Here is a 25,142-nt window from a genome sequence, read left to right as displayed (position 1 = left end):
TACTGTGTACCAGAAGAGATTTCGTCGTGAAGAATAGGCTTTTGACTGGAAAAGCTCTTATGCAAATGTAGTATTTTCAAAAGTTTTTTTCTTTAAAACATTAGGAAAACCTGAAAACAAAATTAGTTTGAAAGAGGAATGCCTTTCAGAGTTTGCAGAAAAAACATCAGAATTTCTTTAATGCTTTCTCAGTGTTTAAGTTTGCAAACTGTGTTAGAGTATTTTAAGGTAGCATATTAAACTCTTAGTTGATCTTAGTTGAAGTTTTAACTTCTTCTGGTTGTACCTACTATTTTCAGGGAGAGACTGGAATGCAGGGATCAAAAGGAAATAAGGTATTTTCTGACTTGTACACACTGTATACATTGCTGATATACATTGCTGATACTGGGAGACACAACAGTAACCTTGGATTTTTTTGTTTTCTCAAACAATGTCATTAGGGTGAAGTGGGAGTCCCTGGACCACCTGGTCTTATGGGAAATCCAGGATCAAAGGTAGGTGAAAGATATTTTTGTGGTATTAACAGCAAGTGCATTCTATGCTATTATATAAGAGGACTCTGAATGTTATCAACTCCTTAGCTGATATTAAAGGACAGAGAATGCAAATAGTTTATATCAAAAGTTTTTGCTTGGATTATGGCTGTTTTACGTAAGATTTGCATTTAACATAAAGTTCTGTTGATCTCAGTATCACTCAGAAAGGAATATTTAAGCAAATATTGATCAAATGTTGTTTGATCACTCAGAAAATATGAGCTCCCATTTTGCAATTAAAAATCCACTGGTAGCTGGGTGTATTCTCTTTATCCATCAGTGAGGCAAGGAGTAACCACTACCACTACTACTTTTCAGTTCCTTTGTTTAATCTTATGAGACTGCAAGTAACATCAAAGCAATCATTGTCTTGCTTTGAGTCTGTCCTCATAGGCAAACTCAGGAAGTGTGGACTGGATGAGAAGACAGTGAGGTGGATTGAGAGTTGGCTGAACAGCAGATCCCAGAAGGTCATGAGCAGTAGCACAGGGTCTAGTTGGAGGCCTGTCACTAGTGGTGTACCCCATGGTTCAGTACTGGGCCCAGTATTGTTTAACTTATTTATCAATTACTTGGATGAAGGGGTAGCTGCCTCCTCAACAATTTTGCTGATGACACAAAACTGGGAGGAGTGGCTGATAGCCCAGAGTGCTGTGCAGCCCTTCAGAAGGACCTCAGCATGTTGGAGAGATGGGCAAAGAACTGTCTGATACTCAACAAAGGCAAATTCAGGGTCCTACACCTGGGGAAGGAATAACCCCATGCACCGGTTCAGGCTGGGGGCTGACCTGCTGGAAAGCTGCTCTGCAGAGAAGGATCTGGGGGTCCTGGTGGACAACAAACTGTCCACGGTCCAATAGTGTGTCCTTGTGGCCAAGAAGGCCAATGGTATCCTGGGGTGCATTAGGAAGAGCATTGTCAGCAGGTTGAGGGAGGTGGTCCTGCCTCTCAGCCCTAGTGAGGCAAATCTGGAGTGCTGTGTGCAGTTCTGGGCTCCTCAGTCTCTCCACAAGAGAAACATGGAGATCCTGGAGAGGGTCCAGTGGAAGGCAACAAAGATGAATAATGGACTGGAGCATCTCTCTTAGAAGGAAAGGCTGAGGGAGCTGGGACTGTTCAGCCTTGAGAAGAGATGACTGAGAGGGGACTTCATCAATTTGTATATAAGTATCTGAAGGGAGGGTGGCAAGAGGACAGATCAAGGCTCTTCTTGGTGGTGCAAAGCAAAGGACAAGAGGCAATGGGTAGAAACTGATGCACAGGAAGCTCCACCTGAGTATGAGAAAGAATTTCTTTACTGTGTGGGTGACTGAGGACTGGAACAAGATTTGCTGAGAGAGGTTGTGGAGTCTCCCTCATTGGAGGTGCGTGCTCTAGGATGACCCTGCTTGAGCAGGGAGGTTGGACCTGATGACCCACTGTGCTCCCTTTCAATCCCTTCCATTTGGCTGAAGCACAAATGTTCTTGAGAATCTCTCATGATGCCTTGTATCAAATAAGGGTAGAATTGGAAACTATTAAAATGTAACCACCTCCACCCAACACTATTCATGTTAGATCTGATAGTACCCAAATTTTAGATCATCAAAAGAAAACCCAATGATAATAGATGTGGTTATAGAATCCACGAAACTGTTGTCTTAAACATGATTCTTGAAATCTTGATTTATTCTTTTGTTATGTCTTACCCTTTAGGTATTGCCTTGGTATTGACTTGTATTTGCTTTGTATACCTACTTCGGGTTTTGTACATATCAGTCCCCAAGATTTATTGAACATTAGAGTAAGGGATAGTGAGCAAACTCTACTTCTTACTTCATGTGGAAGATAATTCTTAATACCAGGTGTTTATTTAGTATTTATAAGTATGCTTTACACTGAATTACAGTAGTGTATTGACTTTTACCTGTATTATATCATTTCACAGGGACTGCAAGGCCCTCCAGGACCTGTCGGACCCAGGGGACTGCCAGGAGAAGTTGTATGTATTGTGCATTTTCACCAAGCTGTAGCAGTGGGGTGTGTGAACAGTTAACCAGTGGAACAGTGCCACAGAAGTTGTCATAGGTGCTCCTTTTGTGGGTGGCACTATAGCAACGATGGGTTGAAGCACAGTCAGATGGAATGCCTCCCTCAACAGGCCTTTATGTCGGGTTTTAATAAACCATCCGTATCCTGCTTCCGACACCATTTGGCAGCCTGAAGTGGATCTGGATATTGGGATTTATTAAAGAACCACTGAATTGAGGTCTTTTACCCTTCCTGATTATCTCTCGCTCGTTCCAGTGTTAGTGTGATGTCCTGACTTCCGTTTCCAGCAGGGAGATTGTTACTTGGCCAGGATGGTTGGGCAAAAAGTTGTCTTGGTTTGTGTTGTGCACCTTCTCACAATTACCAGCTGCAGGTGCTACTGGCTAAGGCTTACCAGAGGTGCAGTATGCCCTTAACCTTTATGTCTGTGAGTGCAAAACTGGTGTGTTGGGAATGTCAAACAGTGGTATGTCTCAGCAGAGTCTGAATGTTATTATTATGCTTTTGGATGTCCCACATTCAGGTCTGCCAACGCAGCTGGGGTTTGTCGAGGTGATAAGGGTCTCCTTCACGGACATTTTAGTGTAATTGTAACCATTATACCACTGGGGAACAGGCTGGTGGGTCCGCTGGCTGGTTGAGATTTCTCAAACTGGTAGGCACCTCCCTGAAGATCCAGAACACCTGTAACACTCCTGCATCTGGGCAGGAAGAGCACAGGTGAAATGTTAATCCAGTCCGGATTCTCTAGGAAACATCTTAAACTATTAAGGACCATTACACTAAACTTGAAAGTTCCCTGGGCATTTGACTGAACACTCTAATATAGCAGAAGCCTCTTCTGGGGACGTGGCTGCCTGTTTCCCTTCCAGATTACAGCACAATCCCTCTTTAGGTGTGCAGGCAACTATGTTCTTCCTAATCCCCCATGTAAACTGAAATTAGGTTTCAGTCCATGACACTGGTGGTGTCACATAACCTAAAAAGTGGCACTTACCCCCTCTTCTTGGTTCTTGCACCTGCCTTCCTCCAAAAACCATAATATGGCTTTTAAGTAGCATTTTGGAAATTTGAATGGTTAGGTCCAAGAACTGGATCAAGAAAAGCAGGCAGTGGAGAGCAGGCAGTGGAGAGCTTAGGTTTAGCCTAGCAGAACAGAAGCTACCAACAGAAACTCTTATTTTGAACAAACTTTTATGTCATATACTTTTTTAATATTAGAATACTGTTCTAAGGCACACGCAGTTGACAGACTTTTTATCGTTGACCTGTAAAAAGTCTAAGGGATGTAAGGAAAGTGACAAGTGGAGTACAGCATCTTCAGCTCCTGGCAGAAGATAGAAATACTAGTATGCAAATCTTCATGTAGTTATTTTCTACTGGGTAGACCATTTCTTTATACCTTATTTTCCTACTCAGTTTAGCACACATTTTTCCATTGTGTCTAATGTACATATCATTTATATGGTAGTTTATAAGCCTCATCTGCTGTGCTTCTGTTTATCTATAGATCCCCAATCCTACTGTGAAAGATAACTGCATACTGCATTTCTCCCTTGCTTGTGTTGCCACCATCCCACTTGAGTTCATATATTATAGAGATGTGTTTATCACCAGTCTTGTTGTTTTATCTTCAAAAAATTAAACATTTTGGATTAACAAATATATGCAGCAATGTTATGCAGTGTGATGAAAATTGTTAAAGGTTGAAAATTGGTTTACTTTCACTTACATCATCGAAGAGTCATCCAGCAGAGAAGACTTATGTCTTTTCCTAAGAAATCGCTCAAGCTTGGTCCAACAAAAAAAGAAAAAAAAGAATTGTAGAAGAGTTGGGAATAGACTAGACCATGATGTCTGATCCACAATCAGTAAATTTAAAATTCCATATATTTTTTACTGATTTGGTCTTGGTATAAGCAGAATATTCTTTGTTAGGTACCTTTTTTTTCTTACTTATGCTTTTAGTTTGGGTGGTTGGGTGAAACAAGTAGCTGTCTGTATTAAGCAGAGAAAGCAAACACACAGTTCTTGAACCTTCACTCCTGTCATGAAAATGTTGTCATCCTTCGTATGTCAGTGCTCACAAAGCTGTATTTTACACTGTAAAGAAAAATTAAAACAATATGTGTTTCTTTGTCTTTTTCTTAGAAAGTTCATTTTCCAGTCCAGCTTAAGTTTCAGACTTAGATGTTACTTTTCAGTTTGGGCTATTTTATCTTTTACTGTGAAAATTACTGGTATTCATAAAACACTTGACTAAACAGTTGGTTGAATAACATTGAAGGGTCATGGAAAAAGTTTTCTGTATTTGTTGCAGCATAGTAAGAGAACCCAATTAAGCCTTCTTTATTATTTAAATAGCTTCTATTTAGATTTTAATCTTTTTTATTTCTCTAATATTATTCTAAAAATCCTTAATGAAAAAGAAAAGGGAAAATACTGAAGTTAAAATCAAAATGTAAAAGATGAAAATACTTAGGCAAAAGAAAGGGTACAACGTATTTTATTTGCTGAAAATTTTTGACTGCCCATTAAATATCTAAAACATTTTAAAGGAATTTGTTGGATTAAGTAACGTGCAGAAGTGGGAATTCATTTATGCTTTTAAGATACCAATTTGAATAATTATCTGGTGTAGGAAGTCATGCAGACCTTTATGGGCAAAAAAGATGAGACACTTATTTAAAACTCAAGCTTTTATGTGCTACTGCCTTCCTTGAAAAAAAATTATTGATTTTTCAAGACTTTTGAAATAGAAGAAATAAACCTTTCAGTCTCTGCCATTCTGCCCTGAGAGGGTCCAGAAAATAATCTTGATTATTACATTTCAACTAAAAGAAAAATGATTCATATATTTCATTAAAGAAGCATTCATGAACTTATACTCTTTAGCATTTGGTGTCAATACTAATGCATAGTAAATAATCCAGTGTAAGCTACTTTTCATCTGTAATTTTAAATAACCTTTAAGGGAATAGCTATAAAAATGTACAGTTATGTTTTTATTAATTCCAGGGCTTACCAGGAGAGCAGGGGGTACCAGGAAACCCAGGAGTTAAAGGAGACAAGGTATTTTTTCAAGCTTGATATGTGAGAGCATATTAAATTGTCACCTCAGAAGTAACCTTCCATCCTTTTGTGGTGCATCTGTGTGGCTGCCATGTGAATTGATTTTAAAAAGTACCAGCAGCAACCTCCTGTCTGCCTCTTGAAGATGCTGCAGGCCAGTTTGGAAACCCAGTTTCTCTTCAGATTTATAATTTAAGTAATGTTTCAAGAAGGTTGCACTGCACCCTTACATTGAATCTGTGCAGTGCAGAAATGTCAGTTCAGGTCCTGACTACAGAAACCCATTTCAGTGTAGTGCCCTACCCGGACTAATGTGTAAAATCCCACTTCACAGTCAGACATATTTATCTTGGCAGAGCACTGGGGCAGCTACACTGTCTCAGATGCAAGCCAAGGCTGTGTCTCTTTATGACATTGTATTTTGCTGTGTATGAATCCCTTAGTTACAATCCAGCTACATCAGCAATGGTTAAAAATTTTATGTGTGTATGTGTTGAATGTAGAGAAGGGGAGAAAAGAAGATACACAGATGTGCTCTGAACTATGTGATGTGTTACGGTATTTATACATTGTGGGGTACAAGAGAAACTAATAAAATCCATTAATAGTTTGAAAAAAAAGTGAGCTAGAAGACAGACAGAAGAAAATAACTGGAACAATGACAAAAATCTACTCATCTTACAAAATGGGAAGTTGTGGATTCAGAAAAAATCACAGAGATGTTGCAAGAGCATGCAAAAGACAAAGGACAGCATAATATAAAGCCCAAATTCACTTTCGTAAGGAGCATGAGTTAGAGACGAGACACTGCATGCACTGAAGTGTAGGAGTACAGTGAGGACCCCGGGTTTAGCACTAGTGGTAGATAGCTGGGGAGAGACTGAGTTGTTCCACCTGTTGCTGTGAATTAATTGTCAGGCTTTAATGGAAACCTGTGTATGAGGGGCCTGGGGACCAAGAAATGTAGATCAGTTGCATTGCAAGCATGGAAAACCAAGACAGTGCTAGTTACAGCTGATGGTTGTGTAGTCCATGCCTCCTCTTCTTCTGCAACTTTTTGAAGGAAAATATCAGTGCTTTTTTTATTTCTCTGTTTCTTCTCAAATACTGGCAAATTCTGTGAGAACCTTGATAATATTTAGAGGTTTTTTATAGGAGAAAATTCTCACATTTCAATTAGTGATTCAAATATATTTTGTAGGGTGACCCTGGTGGGATTATGGGACCACCTGGACATCCAGGTCCAAAAGGTGATATGGGGCCTCCTGGACCAAGTCTGCCTGGAACACCAGTAAGTTCATAATCTGAAAAAGCTTTTCTGACTTTATTTCTTGGAGGCAACTGGTAAAGAATTGTCACTGTGCAATCATAGAAAGAAATCATAGAATCATGAGATGGTTTGGGTAGGAAGGGACCTTAAAGATCATCTGGTCCCAAACTCCTGTCATGGGCAGGGACACCTTCCACTAGACCAGATTGCTCAAAGCACCATCCAACCTGACCTTGAACACTTCTGGGAATGGGGTAGCCACAACTTCTCTGGACAACCTGTTCCAGTGCCTCACCATCCTCATAGTAAAGAATTTCTTTCTGATATCTCATGTACTCTCAGTTTAAAGCCAAAAAGCAAGCATTTTTTTTAATGCAATTTCAAACTGGAAATATATGTTAGAGTTCATATATAAGTGCACTAAAATATGGTCTAAAAATAGTATGAGACTCACACATGCTCCTATTGACAGCGGTATTAACAAGGAAGACATGTAAATTTTCATAGTTTATTTCTGAAGGATGACTAATTTTGGCAATAAAATTCAGCTAGTCTCTTGGATTTTAAAACATAATTGTGGGGTTTTTTTCCTGTTTTTTTGTTTTGTTTTTGGTCTTTGTAGGGTCCCACTGGTGTTCCTGGAAACCCAGGTCCGCGGGGACCAAAGGTATACAAAATATATTATTTCTTTTTCTACCAAAAAAAGAAAAAAAAAAGGTAGTTTGCATTTTCAGACTTGTTGTAATGGAAAGGTTTGTACCTTTCACAGGGAGAAAGAGGACTACCTGGTGTACAGGGAGCACCTGGGGAGATGGGGCCCCCTGGAATAGGCATTCAGGGATCACCAGTAAGTATACCAATGCCCAGGGTCTGGGCTTCTCGCTGTGATCACTGTGAAACTGCAGTAAGCAAGCTAAGCATATTAAATAACCATGCTGTGAACTCCCCTCTGACTTGATTCACAACTCCCAGCTTGTTTCACGTGTTGCTGTGCAGTTTCAATTCAAATAGGAGCAAGTTGATACAGTCTATCTAAGGCATTCATACTGAATAACTTTTACAGCAATAACTGTTTCAGTTACTCAGCTTGTTTCCCAAGTTTCTTTCTTTCCATTGCCTTTAAATAAAGTGTTCTGCTGTGTCTTCAGAGTATTCAGTAAAAAAATTTCCTGATGTTGGTGGTGTGGATGGTTGGGTGCTACGTGAGTTTTACTCCAGTGAATAAGACAATCTCTCTTCAGTCCAGACTGAAGAGCTGTATCAGCTGATACATTCCAGTTTATGGACAGTACTCTGGTATAGAGAGAAAACATTTGTCAAAGGTGCATAGAGATTCACAGTGAGTTCTTAATCTAAAATAATGCTTAAAAATATTTTTTCAGTCAAAATATTTTCAAATCTGAATTTTAAAATTATTTATTTATATCTAAATTTTAAAAATTATCCATTTATATCTAAATTTGTTTTTATTCAACTGCTCATCAGCTTTTCTTAGGAATCTCCTGGCTAAATAACAAGTTTCACCATAAATCATTAATTTTTGGAATTGCTTGCCCTTAAAAATGGTCCTTAGCAAAGTCTTGAATTCTGTAATTTTGACGAAATCACATTTAGATTTAAAGCCAAACCTTAGCACGAGTCTTCCTCACAATGAAAACTGCACCTATATCCCACATTCAATATTTTTTAATGAAATTCGTCTCCCTTATCCCAGAAAGTGTAACTACTGATTATTTGGAGTTTTCTTACAGGGTCCAATAGGTCCAACTGGATCAGCAGGTGTGCAGGTAGGCCATAAGTTTTGTCTTTAATATAAAAAACATTAATTTAATATAAGAATTTTACAAGAAAAGTATTTTTATGTCCTGAATTACCTTTCCTGCTCTTAGGGCCCTAGGGGACCTCCAGGATTACCAGGAACTCCAGGTACCCCTGGTATTAATGTAAGTGACAGTTTTCTATATATACAACAAAAAGTAATGTGTCCCTCATCAATGATTAAAGGCCGTCAATTTTTGCATTTGTTTCTAGGGCACTCCAGGAAGAGACGGAAAGCCAGGACTACCAGGCCCTCCAGGTGATCCTGTACGTATAGAGAGAAACTTTGTGCATTTGCTTTGGTGCAAGTATTTTAAATTTAAAGGAGGTAAATAGCATAACAAGTCTAGAAGGACCGGTGATATGAATGACAGAGTGGAAATACTTTCCTGGGAGAGGCAGGAAAACAGTCATGTTACATACATTTGCCTCAATAAACTTTGAGACTGTCTTCATGATGTTTTTGTAAGCAAGCAAAAAACACTTAGAATTACTTGCCATATAGTTGATGCTTATCAAAAATTATGGATCTGAGTATCTATCAGCAGAACTGTCAGACTTGGAAAGAGAGGTCTCTCCCATGCTCAGTTCTTGTCAGTGATTTAATTTTATTAGGGTAGATAGATATAAAACTCTGAAATTGGACTGGGAAAGATTGCTTGCTTTTTGAAGATATAATCAAAATTCAACGGCCGTCTGAAGTCAACAAGATTTAAGTTGACATAGATGAGCATGAAGTGCTTAATAAGGAAAAACAAAATAAGTAGAATGCATCTTGAAGGCACAGAGCATTCATTGTGAACTAAATTTAAGTAAAATATTTGATGCTGCTATTAAGTAGACAGATCTAAATTATAAAACTTACTAACAGGAGCATTATTGTCTTTTGCTGTCTTGAAATACTCTTCTCTTTGGAAAGAACATTTTTTTAAAGGAAGATGTAGCAAGCAAGAGTGGTTCTGGAGAATTAAGGCCATTTTAACATTTTCAAAATCCTGCTATATATCATACACTTAGAGTTTGGCACGCAGAGTTATGACTCTTAAGTGTGTGTGCAGTTGGACTGGACTCGCCCTACATAGAGAGCAGAGGAGCTGTATGGCACAAACATGGTAGGCTTACTCTTGTACCTAGTGTGCTCTTGCAGCTGGATGTTGGCACCTTTCACACTAAGGGTTTGGGGTCCTGTACCATAAAATGATAAAATAAGAATGCTAGAAAAGAGGAGAGCCTGGGGAAATTACAATTCTGTAGCCCAGCAGGAAGACCAACAAGTAGCATTGTCATAGCCTGAGTAGCTGTAAAATTTTGTCAAAAGAAGGGAGAAAAGTACATGGTAATTGTTTTAAAGTCTTGTTACAGGTTTTTAAGAGCAGGTGACACTGTCTATGTGCAGTTTACCTCTGTGCAAAGGATGAACTTCACACCTTACCTAGTTATGTCCTTAGGTTGTGTTAGTGACGATGTCTCACCCTAGAAAACTCATCAACCTGCTTTCAAAGTTGAGGGTGCTACCCTCTAAGTGGTGTACTCCCAGTTATGTTTATGGTTAAGTATGTTCAGCAGTGTGTCTCCTGAGATGATATTTGAAACACATTGCTTTAACTGGCAGTTTTTCTAATATGCTACAAAAGTGCTTATGTTTTTTCAAGATGGAAATTATTGAAACAGACTGAACAAAAGCAGTTAATATATTTTGAATGTGCCTAATTTTATAGTATGCCCAGGGCATTTTTTTATTTAGCAATTGCCCGAAGAAACGAGCATTGGTAATTGGAGACTCCATTTGTGAGTGAAGCTGATGATAACAAGGGCAATGAGTTTTTGCAGGGAATCTTTAAATATGAGTTTAATGGCAGGTCTTGAAAATCTGAGACATGGTGCAGTAAATGTAATCCTATTGATTGATCTTTAAATGGGTTAGCTTTAGTAGCCAATTTAACAGTGGCACTACAGAGTTATGCACTAATTCTTAACATTTAAAGACAGGACAAAATGGTCATGTTGCTGTAGCTGGATTATTTCCAGTATCTGAGCTAATTTATGGAAGTTATCTTTGGCATCTTCAGAATTTGTGCCACAGCTGATGGTAGAGTCAAAACCCAGGAGAAAGGGGAAGGAAAACAATTGAAGATAAACAAGTGAGAATAGTCTGTGACATTTTCCAGTTGTGTTAAGTAGTTGTTGATATGCAACAAAAAATATTAGTATGTTCAGGAGTTATGATGTTGTCATGGTTTAAGAAAGTTCTTTAAAATGTTACAAAAAATTATAATTGTGAGGTTGGATAGACAGCGATATTTAACCATATTTGAAACCCTGTTTTTAATTTGAGTTTTCATTTAAAAATAGCTTCAACCAATATATATATGTATATAATCAACTCTATTTGTAACAATATAAACTTTAGAAGTAATGAGAACACATCATAATTAGTAATGTTGTGCAAAATATTAACTGCGGCTGCTTTTTTTAATTTCAGGTTGCACTGCCACTTGTGGGAGACATGGGTGCTATACTGAAGGTAAATATTTTCAGAGGTTAAATATATACATTTGCTAAAATAAGCATTTAAAAGTTTCTCTAGGTTCTAGCCTAAAAAAAATGTTGTGATTCTTGTAGATTTTTTTATTTGCTTTCTAAAAACACGTGAGGTATGTATCTTATAGGAATTTTGCGAAATAGTGTTTGAGGCATGTGAGGTAGGAGCCAGCAAGTGCCTATCCAACACATCCAATACACAGCATAAATTGCTACAAATATACCCCGTTTACACTTTTACTTTTTAGCATTAATTTCAATAATACATCAAATAGGGAAAATAGTCTAGAATTTCTAAGATATTATTTTGAAAAATAACAAAATCTGGAGTGCTCAAACCTAAACGTGGGCATGTCTGGGACTACCTAAAATGAAGTAAAATATGTGTTAGCAGGGTTTGAGAGTGGGGGAGAAACAAGGAAGACTCTGAGCAAGTGTATTGTTTAGAAGAGAGCAAGGACTGAAGAGAAGGCTTTGGGATAAAATGTAGTGATGGTGAGAAAGGCGGGTAGGAAGCAATCTGCATGAATTGGTCTGCATGGATGAGATCTATGTAACAGAAATGGTTATTTGTCACTTTTTTTCTATCTGTTCCACAGGGTGATCCTGGCACAAGAGGTCCTCCAGGCATCCCTGGTAGAGAAGGGCCAAAAGTAAGTTTTGAAGAGAGTACTTTTCACTGCTTTGGCTCTTATTAAAAGTAAAAGGCCAGATTCTTATCTCTGCCAGTCTTGACTTTCTTGTCTGATCCCTACTCATGTGACATCTGAGCAGCCTAAAGGTTCAAACAGTTTTTGTGGTTCAGCCCTCATCATAAGTCAGTTTGCCTTCTCTCTAAGGAAAGTGAACAAAAGAGCCTGAGTTGAATCCCACACCACGATAGCTCTTCTGTGTCTTGCCTCCTTTAAAGCTAGCTCAGGTCTGACTGTCAAGTAGTGCATTGTTATCTATAGACTTATTTTAGATGAGTCAGTCACACACGAATCCTGTGGTGAAGGAAACTTCCCATGTCTCCCCCAAGTGTGTGACAGCTGGACCCCCCTGTGCCTCTGTGTTCTGTTCCCGTGGGAATAACACAGCTGTTTCACTGGGACTTGAAGTTTCACTGACATCAATCAAAATCCTGCTGCACTTTAATCAGATCAAATGCCACATGCTTTGGCATATAGATATCTTCCATCACTGAGTCTAATTCCATGAAAGTGAACTTTCTCCATTTCAGCAAGCATTTTGAGCTCACTGGTGTTAATGTCTCCATCAAGCCTTTTGACTAGTTTGCCTGCTAGATACAAACCACTCATTTCCTTTCACCTCATTGGGAGTCATATTTTAAAGCTTTTAGGTAGTTTTGAGCCTTTTTTTTTTTTTCGACTTTAAGCTCTATGGCTGTTAGGGCTTCATAGTAATATATATTAAATGTGGGTCATAAAATGCCCTACAGAACATGAAATTCATTGTTCTCTAAAGGAAGTATTTGTTTGAATGTTATGTTTTCATAGGGAAGCAAAGGTGAACGTGGATTTCCTGGGCTTGCGGGAGAGAAGGGCGATGAGGTACAAGCACTTCATTTCTACAGCAGCTGCATTCTTGTCTGAACCTGAGTAAATACCTAGATTGAGAATGAAATGCACAGGATGTTATTTAGTTCTTTAAAACTGCTGAGATAGTCATGTATTGCTATAAATAGCTCTCAATTCTGAATTTTCAATAAGATTAACTGTTATTATCCAATTAAATAACATCTATTTAATTTATGTCTGCGAATTTTTGCTCATTTGTATATATTAAAGCCTCACATACATTTTCACACAAATTCTTAAGAGTACAGCACAGAGCAATAAATAGGCAAATGCCAAATATTTTCAGAAAATACTTCATGTTTATAACATATCTGCTTTCATTTTGTTAGATCGCCTTTAGAATTCATTTTCAAAACATTCTGTTAGGCAAATACTCTGATGGGAACGGTCATGGCAGCAATTACTGTTAAGTGGAAACTGGAAAATGTTTGAAGAGTCTGAATTAAAAGTATTTGCAGTATTTTGCATCATATACTGCATTCTTAGAGTTATTTCTGTGTCTTTACGGAGAAGCTAAAAAGAGCCACATGACTTGTGGTGCCAAATCCAAAATAGCTTCTATAGATTTCATTTTAAATTGAAATATTTGCAGTTAACAGTTCAAGAGCAATCTCTGTCCAGAAAAGAAAAAAAAAATTAAATATGTGTTCCTGCTACTGTTTTGCTCCAGAGTTTAGCATGTTGTCAGCCTAAAGTATCATGCTTGTTTTTCCTTCTGTTTTACACAATATATAGAGCTCATTAGCTCTTTGCTTATCAAAGCAAGAGCTTCCTGAGGTTGAATTCAGAACATATTCCCTGAAATGGTGGGGCAGCCATAAGCAAATTTCATGCAGAATTTTACTGAAAAATACATGGGAAAGTAACACATCCTTTGTGTTCCCTATGGGTTATCTCCACAATTCAGTCCTAGCAGGCTGAGACATTGGTGAAACAATTTCAACAATTCAAATACCATTTAACTTCTGAAAACCAAGTGAGAAGTTTTAGGCAATTAAGAGGCTAATAATAGAACAGCAAGTTTATAACTGGCAGTTAGGTTTTTTTTAAAGGACTCTAGGGTAAATTCATAGTAAATTCATAGTGTTGTGCTATGTTAATAAATTAGCTACTCACATGCTTCTTCACTGTTTCAGAGGTTGTTACCTGCCTTAGCTCTGATATTTTCATTGCTTATTAGTAACTTTTGATTATGACATTGTGAGGGTGCAAGTGAATTTTTTTGTCAGAAACACATATGAAAAAACTTACTAAATTTGAAAGTAACTTTTTTTACAAATTCTTAACAAAATTGCATTTATTTTCAATGTTATGATTTGGTTAGCATGTAAATATGAAGAAAGTTTGAGAAGCCCACCTGAAGCTCTTTGAAATGCACTCATCAACTTCCATATGCTTTTAATATATGCTCTTTAATCTTTGTTGAAGCTTAGTTCTCTTCCTTTCAAAAACATGCCTTTTTTTTTTTTTTCAGGAGAGGGTTTTCCTAACATCAGTAGCAGGAACTGCAAAAAATGTTCCTTTGGCTTCATATTAATTTTCCATGTGACTGTACCATCAGAGTAAAGTAATTAAAAATGAACAGAGCACATCTTGTCACTTTGAAAAGCTGCAGAGGTGGATCAATGTCCTCTGTGTGTAGAAGCAAGAAAGGGAAATCAATGTCTCTCCCTAACTCCACATTTTCCCTGATCTGTTTCTGTCTGAAGTTTTACCCTCAGTCTGTCCCTCAAGGACCTATTTCAGGGTGCCTGACCTCTGTAGCTTTCTAGACTGCCTCCTTAGCCATTCCTTCTTAAACACTGCATTTAACAGGAGAAATACACCTTCTTCTTGTCAGAGGATGGACAGATAAAATCGATCTCTTCTGGGAGGTATCTGTTTTCCTTCATGGACTATAGGGAGAACCAAGAGCTGTTAGTTCTCATTAATACATGTCTTTTACATGTCTAAAATTGCACCTAAGCAATTTAGGTGTGGCAGAGGAAAGACTTCCAGTGGCATCCAGGCTTGTCTCAAATCCCACCTGTATTTACTGTAGTAAGTTGCAACATATGGATGTTTAGTAAGTGGATACCAGAGTCAATCAATTTTACAGGCAATCAAATAGAATAAAAGGAGGAAAGTGGATCGTTAAATACTGTGTAAAATGTCATGTTCCATTACCAAAAAAACAAAATCTATAAATCAGGCAGAAAACACCATTGCATTTAGATAGCATCAGGAAACATTGAAAAGTCTGAGTAAATGTCTTCTCACCAAAAGAAAGAGCCTTTTAGTGACAGAAAATAGAAAATTAATCTCTAAGGAAAAACTAGATGTCCTGTTCTTATCTACACAACTAAAGACAAAAAGATTTACGAGACATAAGATAACAGTGTGAAAGGTTGAAGGACAAGTGGTGCTTGTCACTCAAGCAAGAAGTTGCCTCTAACCTTGGTCAATGATAATCTCTTCCCTGTATGTCTGGGTGTTGGTTTTTTTCATTACTAAAAACAATGCATACCTTTTAGAAGAAAACACATTTTAGTATAGTTGTAATACTGCTGGACATGCTGAATATAAGTATTTTTGATGTAAAAGTGGGAGAGGAAGTAGAATTGTGCTTTTTTAATTTCCAGGGTCTTCAAGGTGCTCCTGGACTGCCAGGCATACCGGGACCCAGTGGACCATCTGTAAGTGTTTGGTATCACCTGTGATCTCATTTATCTCTGCAGAGGTTGCTGTAGCTGCCTACAGCAGTCCTTTCTTTTGTCCTTTCTTTTGTCTTTTAGAACAGTAATAATAAAACCTAGCCCCTACTGGCTCTAATAAAGAAAACTATGTTGGTGTTGATGTTACTGAAAATGCTATCGTGTTCTGGGTGCAAAGTTTATGTAACTTAAATAGGTTTGAAGTTTTAGCATTACTAGAGAATGTGTAAGGTTACATGACTTACGATGTGCACACTTGCACTGAATTATGTTTTTGTACTCAAGTTATATTCATGTTAGTAATAAAAATCTAAAAATAATTCTAACTCGTAATTCTGCAAAAATTCAGCGCTGAAACTAAGTAATTACTTGCATTCTGGTTTTTGTTGTGTAATTACTTGGTTTCACAAATTAAAAACAAAGTATGAGAATAAGCTGACAGTATTTAAAGACACTGAAATATATCATTAGAATTTTTTGTATTATTGCCAAAGGTCCTCTTCAAAATTGTTTCAAATTTTATTTTCTACATATTGAGTGGAATCACATTAGTTAGTATGATCATTATTCATTCCCAGATTTCATGACAATACTGATGCTTCTTTCAAAAACTGTAGCACATGTAGGAAGTTTAGTGTGGAATATATAAACTGGTATTTTAGCAGTAATGCATGATTCTTAGCAGTATCAAGATGTGCCAGTTAGAGTCAGTGCATTTAGCTTGCCAAGGCGAAAATGCAACTGCAAACACAAGTTTTACCCTTCAAAGGACTTATCCGAAGGACACAGCTGTTGTATCAGACAGAAGAGAAATATTTAAACCTGAAGAAACAGCATAATTAGGTTTAAATGACCTTCAAAAAGTAGAAGTTTTAATAACTTAGGGACGATATAAGAATACCATGTTTAATTTTTTCCTAACTAATATAAAGAATTCTGTGTTGTGCAGGGAGTCACAGGAAGACCTGGACATCCTGGTCCAGCAGGGGCAAAAGGCGAAAAGGTATTCCTTCTTTTTAGTCTTGGTAAAGATCTGTGAAGATTTTGCAATCCCGTTACACTCCTTTGTTTTGGGTCTTTTTTAAACAAGTGCAAGAGTACAAACAAGAATGTGACATACATTTCAAAATTTTGTTTGTGTCTTAATACAAGTACTTTCCCCAAACATATGTTTCTGAAATAATATATGACTAGTGACTGCTTGGTCTGCTACTCATTCATTTACCAGTATTTTACTCAAAAGTATTTGCATACTTTCAAAGTGCTTCACAAGTACTGAAAGTTATTATTAGTTGTTCTGAAAAAAATGCATAAGCTTCCTTTATATTTAATTTACACTTTTGTAGCACCGCTTTTTATCAAACTTATGTGTTCTTTTATCAGGCGCTCAATATTATCCATTGTAACTAAGAGGTCAAATTAATTTTTTGAGTTCCTCAGATGAGACAAATACAGCAGAGACAAACTTAGTTTGCTGCAAAATACTTTCTAGTACAAGTTCTCCTTCTTGTGGATGAATACAGCTGTGGGTTTTTTCTCTATTACATTGGAGTTTTCCAGGCATAACACTGCCACATCAATGTGTGGGATCCTACTAATACTCTACAAAACTTTGACTCTGTGTGAGTAAGAAGGGAAACTATTTTGTAAAACTCTTAAGATTATTTCAGTATAAAAATTTGAATGACAGTTTTCTCCTTGCAGACCACAATAAGAAAAATTTACCCCAGTTATTTCATTTTTATGTAACTGAATGCAGAACACAAGTCTTTGTTAGTTCCTTGTTCACAATTCACACACAAGTGAAAATGAGAAGCCACTCCTCTATAATTTGTTCATCATTCAAAAAGGGCAAAAAGATGGCTGAAGAGTGATGAAGAAAACTGAAATACAACCCCAGTAATTTTCTCCTCCTCCCTTCATCTGGGGGGTATATTTGAGAAAAGATGAATATGATTACTAAAATAATAGTACTTTAATTCCCCAGGAACTATTCCAAACTACACTTTGGAGGCTGAGTTTCTATCAATTAGCAGGACCATTTGAAAATTATTCTAGTATAAACATTTAATTGCAATTATATTTTTCTGGTGTCATTGAACACTTAGCTTGATTTTTGCCACCTTAGTAATTTGAACTATGTGACTTAAGGGTCTCACTGAGATATGTTGAAGAGGATTCAAGAAAGTCAATGAAAAATTCTGACAGACTTGTTTCAAATTATACAGTGTATTTAACTGAACTGTAGTGATAAGATTTTGAAAATATTTTTTTGGGAAATTTTGTGTTAAAACCTTTGGAACTCTCTACTAGTCAGAGACCCCACCATTCTCCTGGGGAAAAAAATCTTAGCAGCTGTATTTTTTTTTTTTTAATATAAGCAATTCAATACCCATCAACAGAACAGACTACAGATACAGGTAACAGCAGATTAACATTTTGTAATAAAAACCAAAAATGTGTTCATTATGTCTCTTAATAAAGATTTTTTTAAAAACTCCAATTTTTATTCTATATGTGTCTACATAAACTGAACTGTAGCTCTTTATTTACATATGAATAATCAACTGAGGACTGGCTTTTACAAAATAACATACAAAGCATAAAATGAATGTTAACTTTTATCTACCAGTTGCTAAGAAATTCATATTAACAAATCTTTTTTTTCTTTTTTTTGTCTTCCTCTCCCTCCTGGTACCTATGAAATGTTTCACAACTCAGGGTACCGCTACTATTTTGCCATAAGGAGGTTACTACACCTAAAGCAGCAAGCAATTAACAAAATAAAAAACTAGTACAAAGTAATAATTCATAACTTGCCTAAAACTTAAGCAGGACCTTAGTGGGTGGGAGAATTTATTCTTGATATTACCTGCTTGTATTGACTGTATCTCTTGTTTATTGTCATTATGGTCATCATAGCTTGAGTAGGGAATAAATCTGTCCAGCTACAGTAAATAAGTCTTATAAATCTCTTGCTGTACTAGGGTAGTGAAGGTTCTCCTGGGAAACCTGGACCACCTGGGCCTCCGGTGAGACATTTTGTTTTATATTTTAAATGTCATTTTAAGAACAATATACCTGTGAGTAAAATGTAATGTAATAAAAGGAACCAACTGTCAATCTGTCAGTCTAATACATGTTAGTATTGCAGGATGGAAAAAATTTCTTTTTTCAAAATGTTTCTGTATTCCTTTTTTTTTTTCTTCTTGTAATTCATTGCTGAGTAAGTTCAGGTCACTAAAGCCATCCTAGAAACCTGGCCAAATTAGTTAACCTTGGTGTCCAATGTTATTAATTTGAGAGCTTGGGTATCTGAGATCAGAGAACTTGGGGAACTAGGGAAAGACTGTGGACTCCTAATTAAGTGGAATAGTACCTAACACAAAATTTATTCTGCAGAATTATAATAATAAATATCAAAATATAACATATGCTGAGATTTACAGGTTTCTAGTTTTATCCTTTAAAATAAAGTCTCAAACTGCATTGGTGTGTATCTTGTGTTCTTTTGAAATGTCTGGAATCTTTGACAAATTGAGAACAAAAAGTATACCACAGGTTTGCCAGCCTACAGGACTTGAACAGGACAATAATTCTGCCTTTATAATTCATAAATGACACTTACTTGGTTTTTATGCTTTAAAGGGTATGCCTTACAATGAAAGAAATGGAATGAGCAGCTTGTATAAACTGCAGGTATTTTTCTTTAATGTTAATTCGTTTTTTTTCAATCCATACCTAATACTGGCCCAACTCAACTTTTAAACTTGCTGTTACAGGGAGGTGTGAGTGTCGCTAGTTATCCAGGTCCACCAGGACCTCCGGTAAGTATTATCAGAAATCTAATTTCTAATAGCTAATTGATATAGTAATAGGGAGTTTGGTTGGTTGTGTGGAATTTGATTCTATATGTGAAAGATTGAAAAAATAAGTATATGATCGGTATGTAGCAAATGATAGAAAGTCTGTGAATTTATGCTTATTAAGTATTTTAGCACATTTTGGACAGTAATTTATTTTGATTTAAGTATTTTGTCCTCGCAAACCATTTGTGGTCATGGGCTGGCACCAAAGTGCAGAGCTGTCTTTCTATCTATCCTGGAACAGCAAAACAAAACCAAAATATTTTTAAGATTTTATACTAAGTTAATCAGCTGAGAGGGCTGGAATTAATACTGATTCTGCATTAGCAAAATATACTCATGATGCAGTCATAAAAATTATCATCTTTTTGTGTAAGACATTCTTTAAATGTGGTTCCACTTTGGTTTTTTTCTGCAGGGTCCAAAAGGAGATCCTGGAACAGTGGTATGTATGTCTTTTTTTGGTCTTAATAGAAAATTCCCAAAGTAGTTTGACACATGATGGTCATTACAAGGGTTGAAGAGTCTATTTACGTTCTTTAGCAGGTAGCTTACCACCTGAAGAATCAGTACACCTGAAGAAGCCTTTTTAATTGCCAGGCTTGTGAATTTTGCAATTTTGGTAAATAGTTCTAAGTGTAAATGTAATGAATGACTGAACATAGTATTAACTGCTTATGGATTCATCTCTGCTGAACTGTTTCTGGATATATCTAAGACCAGAGAAGGTGAAGTAAAGGCAGAAAATACTTTTGGAGCTATTAGATTGTTCTCAATATTAAATTTGAAAGTGATAATGGTCAAGGGACAGTGTGTCCTACATCATACCAGCTAGTAACAACTAGAAGTTGATGTTTTCTTTGAAAATGGTATGATGGCTACCTACAGTATGATCACATTGCTTCTTGTGAGCAAGAGGATGATGACCAATAGGAGCCACTATACCCTTCAGCGATGCAGTTTGACATTCAAAAGCACAAACTTTTTATTTTTTTTTTATGTTTAACAGCGTTATGTCCTTTCGTGATTGTTCTTTACAAATTATGAGGAGGGGAAAGACATGTAGGGGAAGAATCTTGAGCAGTTGCACAGGGCTAGCTGCCAGCAGAATGTAGATCCAAACCCTGAATGGGTGTACATTTTCCAAAGTCCTCAATGCATGTGTGTACCTTGCCTTTATAACAGAGAAACTATATTTGTCATCATCTTGCAGTGTGTTGGTACAGTTCCTAGACTTGAAGGTGGCAAAGTTGAAACTCACAGGTATTGTGTCTTGATGGCTGGACATCAGTGAAAATACCCAAAAGATAATAGTAACACTTGAGTATTGATGGTTGAGCCCAAAAACTATGATAGTATCATTTTAAATAGATATTTAAATAGATATATTGTTTTAAAAATTGGATAAGTGCTTCCACAACAGTTAAAATTCCAATAAATTTTGTACTTATTTTTTAAGTCTTATGAATGTCACATAACTGCAGAATGATTGTTAGAGCACTATAATACTTCAAAGCAATGAAACAGGTGCTGTTCCTTTGTGATTAGTGTAGTAGAAGGCCTCTTTTGAACTTCAAGCAATATGACTAAAATGGGACGAGTACCATATGTCCGCTAATGGAAAAAATTTACTGATAAAATCAGTAGAAGCTAAGATGGTTAGCATGACTGGGCAGTTTTCTTTCCTGTGTTCCCCATGGTCTGCTGGTAAATTGTCTACTTGATAAAGATCAGGAAACCCTGAAAAATATTGGAGAGGTCATTTTTGAAACTACCTCATGTCCCTTCCAGCAAAACAAATAGCATCTCTGCCTGCTGCTAATGAAACAAATTACTGCAGGGTTCCATTCAGGAGTTCATTCAAACACCAAGAAGCTGACATTTGACCTCTTCAGCTGCTGTCCTGTCTTCAAATTGTTAGTCTTGGGCACAATAAATAAGGAGATGGTTCATCCAACATCTTGAATGCATGATAATAAAGACTAGGGTCAGAGGAGAACACAAGGATTGTGTAAATGTCCCTGGAGACTGGCCTTGTCTGAACACATCAGACCACAGTGTTTGGAAGATGATGATGATGATGTGTCTGCTCTTGTTGAAGGGTTCTTGTCTTCTGAGTTGGGTCCGTATTATGGAGTCTTTGTCTTCAGTATCAGTGTGAAATTACTGAGAAATCTCTACTCATGAAAGCAGCATGCCAGTACCATTTAGATGTACTTTTTTTCCTGCCAGAGGGCACAGTATCTACACAAATATAGTAGCGTAATTAAGTGCAGCTAGCTCACACTGACCCAACCAAGATCAAAGTGGTATAGGAAGGTAGTATCTTTAAGACCTGGCTTGGATTTCATCTGTCATGAAGGTGCATAATGTCCACTCAGCCAGCTTGTACAGGGTTTAGGAATATGTTTGATTCCTTGCCAAGTGTTAATGGAAAGTCAGCTACATGAAAAAGTGCATTTTGATCTATGAACCAGTGTGATAAGTGTGCTTCTCAAGGACAAGAAGAAACCCAAATGAAAACCCCTCAGCAGTGACAGCAAAACATGGACTTGTGGGATAGTTTTCTAAAACAGTTGAGTAATCTGTTTTCAAAAGAACTCATAAAACCCCTTTTTTCACCATAATGCCCAGAAGCTGAATACATCTTTCTGTATCAGCATCCACTTCCTACTCAGGAAACACCAGCTACCAAACAGAGTTCAGGTGTGGAAAGAGAGATCTGTCAGAGACTTCAGGAAATCCAGACATCACTTTGCCATGGCCTTTGGTTTAACTGACAATTGCTGAAATACTGAAATTGTTGGCTGTAGTTTAAATCTCCATGGTAAATTATCAATTTTCTTTCAAAAAACAATTAATAGGGCTTCCCCTCTCTACATGGTAACCTGATTTCTCTAGTGGAGCATGTTTCTGGTTTTCTTTCAAAACTTGAAGACCTAACCAGGGATCCAGTCTGTGCATCCCTTCCTGCAGAGTGACCTTTTTTCAGGGAACAGAGCGCTGAATTGCTTGGAGGTTGGTTCTCTGATTGACAGAGTATGCTTACATCCCAAGACTCTGCTGCCTGGAGGTGCTTTAGAGGTGACCTTGGCTTGCAAGAGCACTGAAGTGGAGTCTTCTGGATTACATTCTTCATCAAAATAAAACCAATCATCCAAATATTCACACAGTGCCTCTGAGAAAAATTTAATTTGCAGATCAGTAAAACAGAGTGTAACAAAATCTGTTCACCTAATAACTGGTTAGCTGGTTTAATAATCACAGGTTAAATAATCTGCTGTGGCTTGCTGTTCAACATTTCTCAAGTCGAGTACTGAAATTCTAATGTATACAATCCTTTTTTAAAAAAAAAAATAAAAATCAGGGAGACCCAGGACCAATGGGCTTACCAGGACTGGAAGGACTCCCAGGGGAAAAGGTAGGACACTTAAAAAGAAGTCATGGCTTCTTCTTAGTGGACACTACTTGCAACTAAATGCTTTCTGAAACCATGTTTGATTTTTGTGTGTGTGTGTATTAACATTTCTGTGTGAAAAAATCTTGGCATATTTATCTATACTTTTTTGCTTTACTGTGAATCTAAATCATATGCTCATCCAACATAACATTTCATTTTCTGCAAATGGAAAATTCTGTGTGGGAGGTCTTGTAATACTTTGTCTTAACTTGGTAGAACACTACTGTACTTGATAGTAATATAGTTTCTGTGTATGGTCACTAGTTCCTGTTCTCTATTGAACATTGTCTTATGCTTGCATTCCATCTGTCTTGTTCTCAGCCTTTTGCTTGCTAGTTGTGGAGTCTGATTATGAATTTAGCTTGTCATGAAATGCTAAAAATGTCACTATTTTGTTATTTGTTTCTAAATATGGCAAAGTACAAAACATCACAGAAATTAAAAAAAAAACATAAATATGCTTTCTGTCAGCAAAAGCAGTTTGATTTTGCCCATAAATTTAAGAAGAAAAATGAGTAAATTGTTTTGCAAATGAAGTATTTGTTCAGCTTTTTGAATTACGTTATCCAATGACTTCATAAAAAATTAGTTTACTGAAACATTTTTTCACCAAAAAGCAATGTAAAATAAAGTTTCTCTCTCAGTATATCTGTGCATTACTCCTACTTGTGCAAAGTGGTGAGTGACAAGATCTAAGGTAGATGTTTAAATTACGTGAGATGATTCTTGCTCTGTACTACTGCAGTTTACAAGCAAATAAAGACTAGTCTGATTTCAAAATGAACAAACACAGGGAGATGTTACAGGTCTAGCTGAGACAAAGTGAGGACAGGAATTAAATAAAGGGAATAAGCAATGGATCAGATAGTATAAACCAGCTAAGTGAGTGTTTGGCCCTTTCCCAAAGTAAAAATATCTTTTCCTTAACTAAATTTGGTCAAAATTCCACATTTCTGGTGCAAATAAATGAACAGAGTCTTGGAGCCTGCCAGTTCCAACAGTATCATGCATACTGGTTTTTAATATAGAGCTATTATGCACCTCTGTGCAGCAGAATTCAATCTTCCACAGACAAATGTTGGCTGTAATTTCATGATAATTTCATGAACTGGTTTAAGAACTTTGTGTCCTCTGGATGAAATGTCCCTTCCCTCGGCTGTGCTGACACAGTGGTTTGTGAAGCCATGCTGCAAAACACATTGCTGAAAGGACCACAATAAACCTGGGGAAAAAAAAAAAAAAAAGAAAAAAGAAAAAAGTTTCAGTGGAAGTGTCAGGAATTTTCAGTTTTGTTGTCATGACCACCATACAGGGAAAACACCTCAAGTTCTGGGTCCAGAATAACCACTGGGACAGTTGGACAACTTCAGATAAGTCAGGGACTTTCCATCCCTTTTCAGGGGAGGCCTAAAGCAGAATCAAAGGGATAGCAGAGAAACATAATATAAGAGAACCTAAACAAAGGATTTTGGTTACTTGCTCAAGTCTGTAAAATGAGCCAGTGGCAGAGGTAAATATTAGCATTTAGCAGAGCCTGGCTCTTGTCCTCGTTTTCAGTTCACTGAATAATCCTTCCTCAGGTTATAATGGGAATCCACAAACAAACTTCTGTTTTGATTGTTGCCATTTAAGTATAGATTTATCTTTTCTTCAGGGTGACCGTGGACCAGCTGGCACACCAGGAGTAGCAGGGACACCGGTATGTATATCCATTAAAGAAAACTCAGTGTTTTAGAAGCTGAAAAAACAGGTCAAGCAAGATGCTGAGCTGTATTCTCTATCATTCTGGGACATGAGTGCTTGGCTTATACTTTATAGGCAGGTAGGAAGATTGTGTTTTTCCTAAAGAAATTAGATTTTTAATAGCACTGAGGATTCATATTATTATTAAAATGACAGGAGGGAGTGGTGTGAATACATGATAAAGCTGGAATTTTAAGCTGTTTAGATAGGAAAGAATATGAGATTCTTCTCGTTGCCTCTATTTAATATAGATAAAGACTTTTTCTGTGTTCATGGGCATGCACAAATTTCTGAGCATCTTTCTATCACAAAGAGAAATTATGAACACTGGTTATTGCAATCCACAAGGATCTGCATATCAAGTCAATCAAACATTTGCTTTAGGGGAATGCTTTGCCAGCTATTTATGTGTGATACTCAGAGAGGTTTCTGAAAGTCATCCAGAAACTTTGTTGTAGGTGAAAGTAAATGTAACTAATGGTAAATTGAAATTGTAATTATTCATTTGTGTTCCTAAAGGAAATGAATA

The 25,142-nt window shown here is 36.9% G+C and overlaps 1 protein-coding gene across 8 annotated transcripts in view; it reads left to right on the top strand.

The window, feature by feature from the left end:
* The window catches only part of COL19A1 (collagen type XIX alpha 1 chain), a 183,022-nt gene that overhangs the window by 133,508 nt on the left and 24,372 nt on the right, over positions 1–25,142 (top strand). For all 8 annotated transcript variants that reach the window (XM_050314649.1, XM_050314648.1, XM_050314644.1 and 5 more), the window contains 21 exons: positions 300–335; positions 444–497; positions 2,467–2,520; positions 5,589–5,642; positions 6,844–6,933; positions 7,535–7,579; positions 7,682–7,759; positions 8,664–8,699; positions 8,802–8,855; positions 8,944–8,997; positions 11,213–11,254; positions 11,871–11,924; positions 12,771–12,824; positions 15,473–15,526; positions 16,494–16,547; positions 18,532–18,576; positions 19,193–19,243; positions 19,327–19,371; positions 19,829–19,855; positions 22,778–22,831; positions 24,525–24,569. In XM_050314649.1, the coding sequence (XP_050170606.1) occupies positions 300–335; positions 444–497; positions 2,467–2,520; positions 5,589–5,642; positions 6,844–6,933; positions 7,535–7,579; positions 7,682–7,759; positions 8,664–8,699; positions 8,802–8,855; positions 8,944–8,997; positions 11,213–11,254; positions 11,871–11,924; positions 12,771–12,824; positions 15,473–15,526; positions 16,494–16,547; positions 18,532–18,576; positions 19,193–19,243; positions 19,327–19,371; positions 19,829–19,855; positions 22,778–22,831; positions 24,525–24,569 (1,080 nt within the window). The remainder of the gene's footprint in view (positions 1–299; positions 336–443; positions 498–2,466; positions 2,521–5,588; positions 5,643–6,843; positions 6,934–7,534; positions 7,580–7,681; positions 7,760–8,663; positions 8,700–8,801; positions 8,856–8,943; positions 8,998–11,212; positions 11,255–11,870; positions 11,925–12,770; positions 12,825–15,472; positions 15,527–16,493; positions 16,548–18,531; positions 18,577–19,192; positions 19,244–19,326; positions 19,372–19,828; positions 19,856–22,777; positions 22,832–24,524; positions 24,570–25,142) is intronic.

Source organism: Myiozetetes cayanensis, unplaced genomic scaffold, assembly GCF_022539395.1.
Source record: "Myiozetetes cayanensis isolate MyiCay16 unplaced genomic scaffold, myiCay2020 scf2-11, whole genome shotgun sequence".
Lineage (NCBI taxonomy): Eukaryota > Metazoa > Chordata > Aves > Passeriformes > Tyrannidae > Myiozetetes > Myiozetetes cayanensis.
This window is presented reverse-complemented; position numbering and strand designations above follow the sequence as displayed.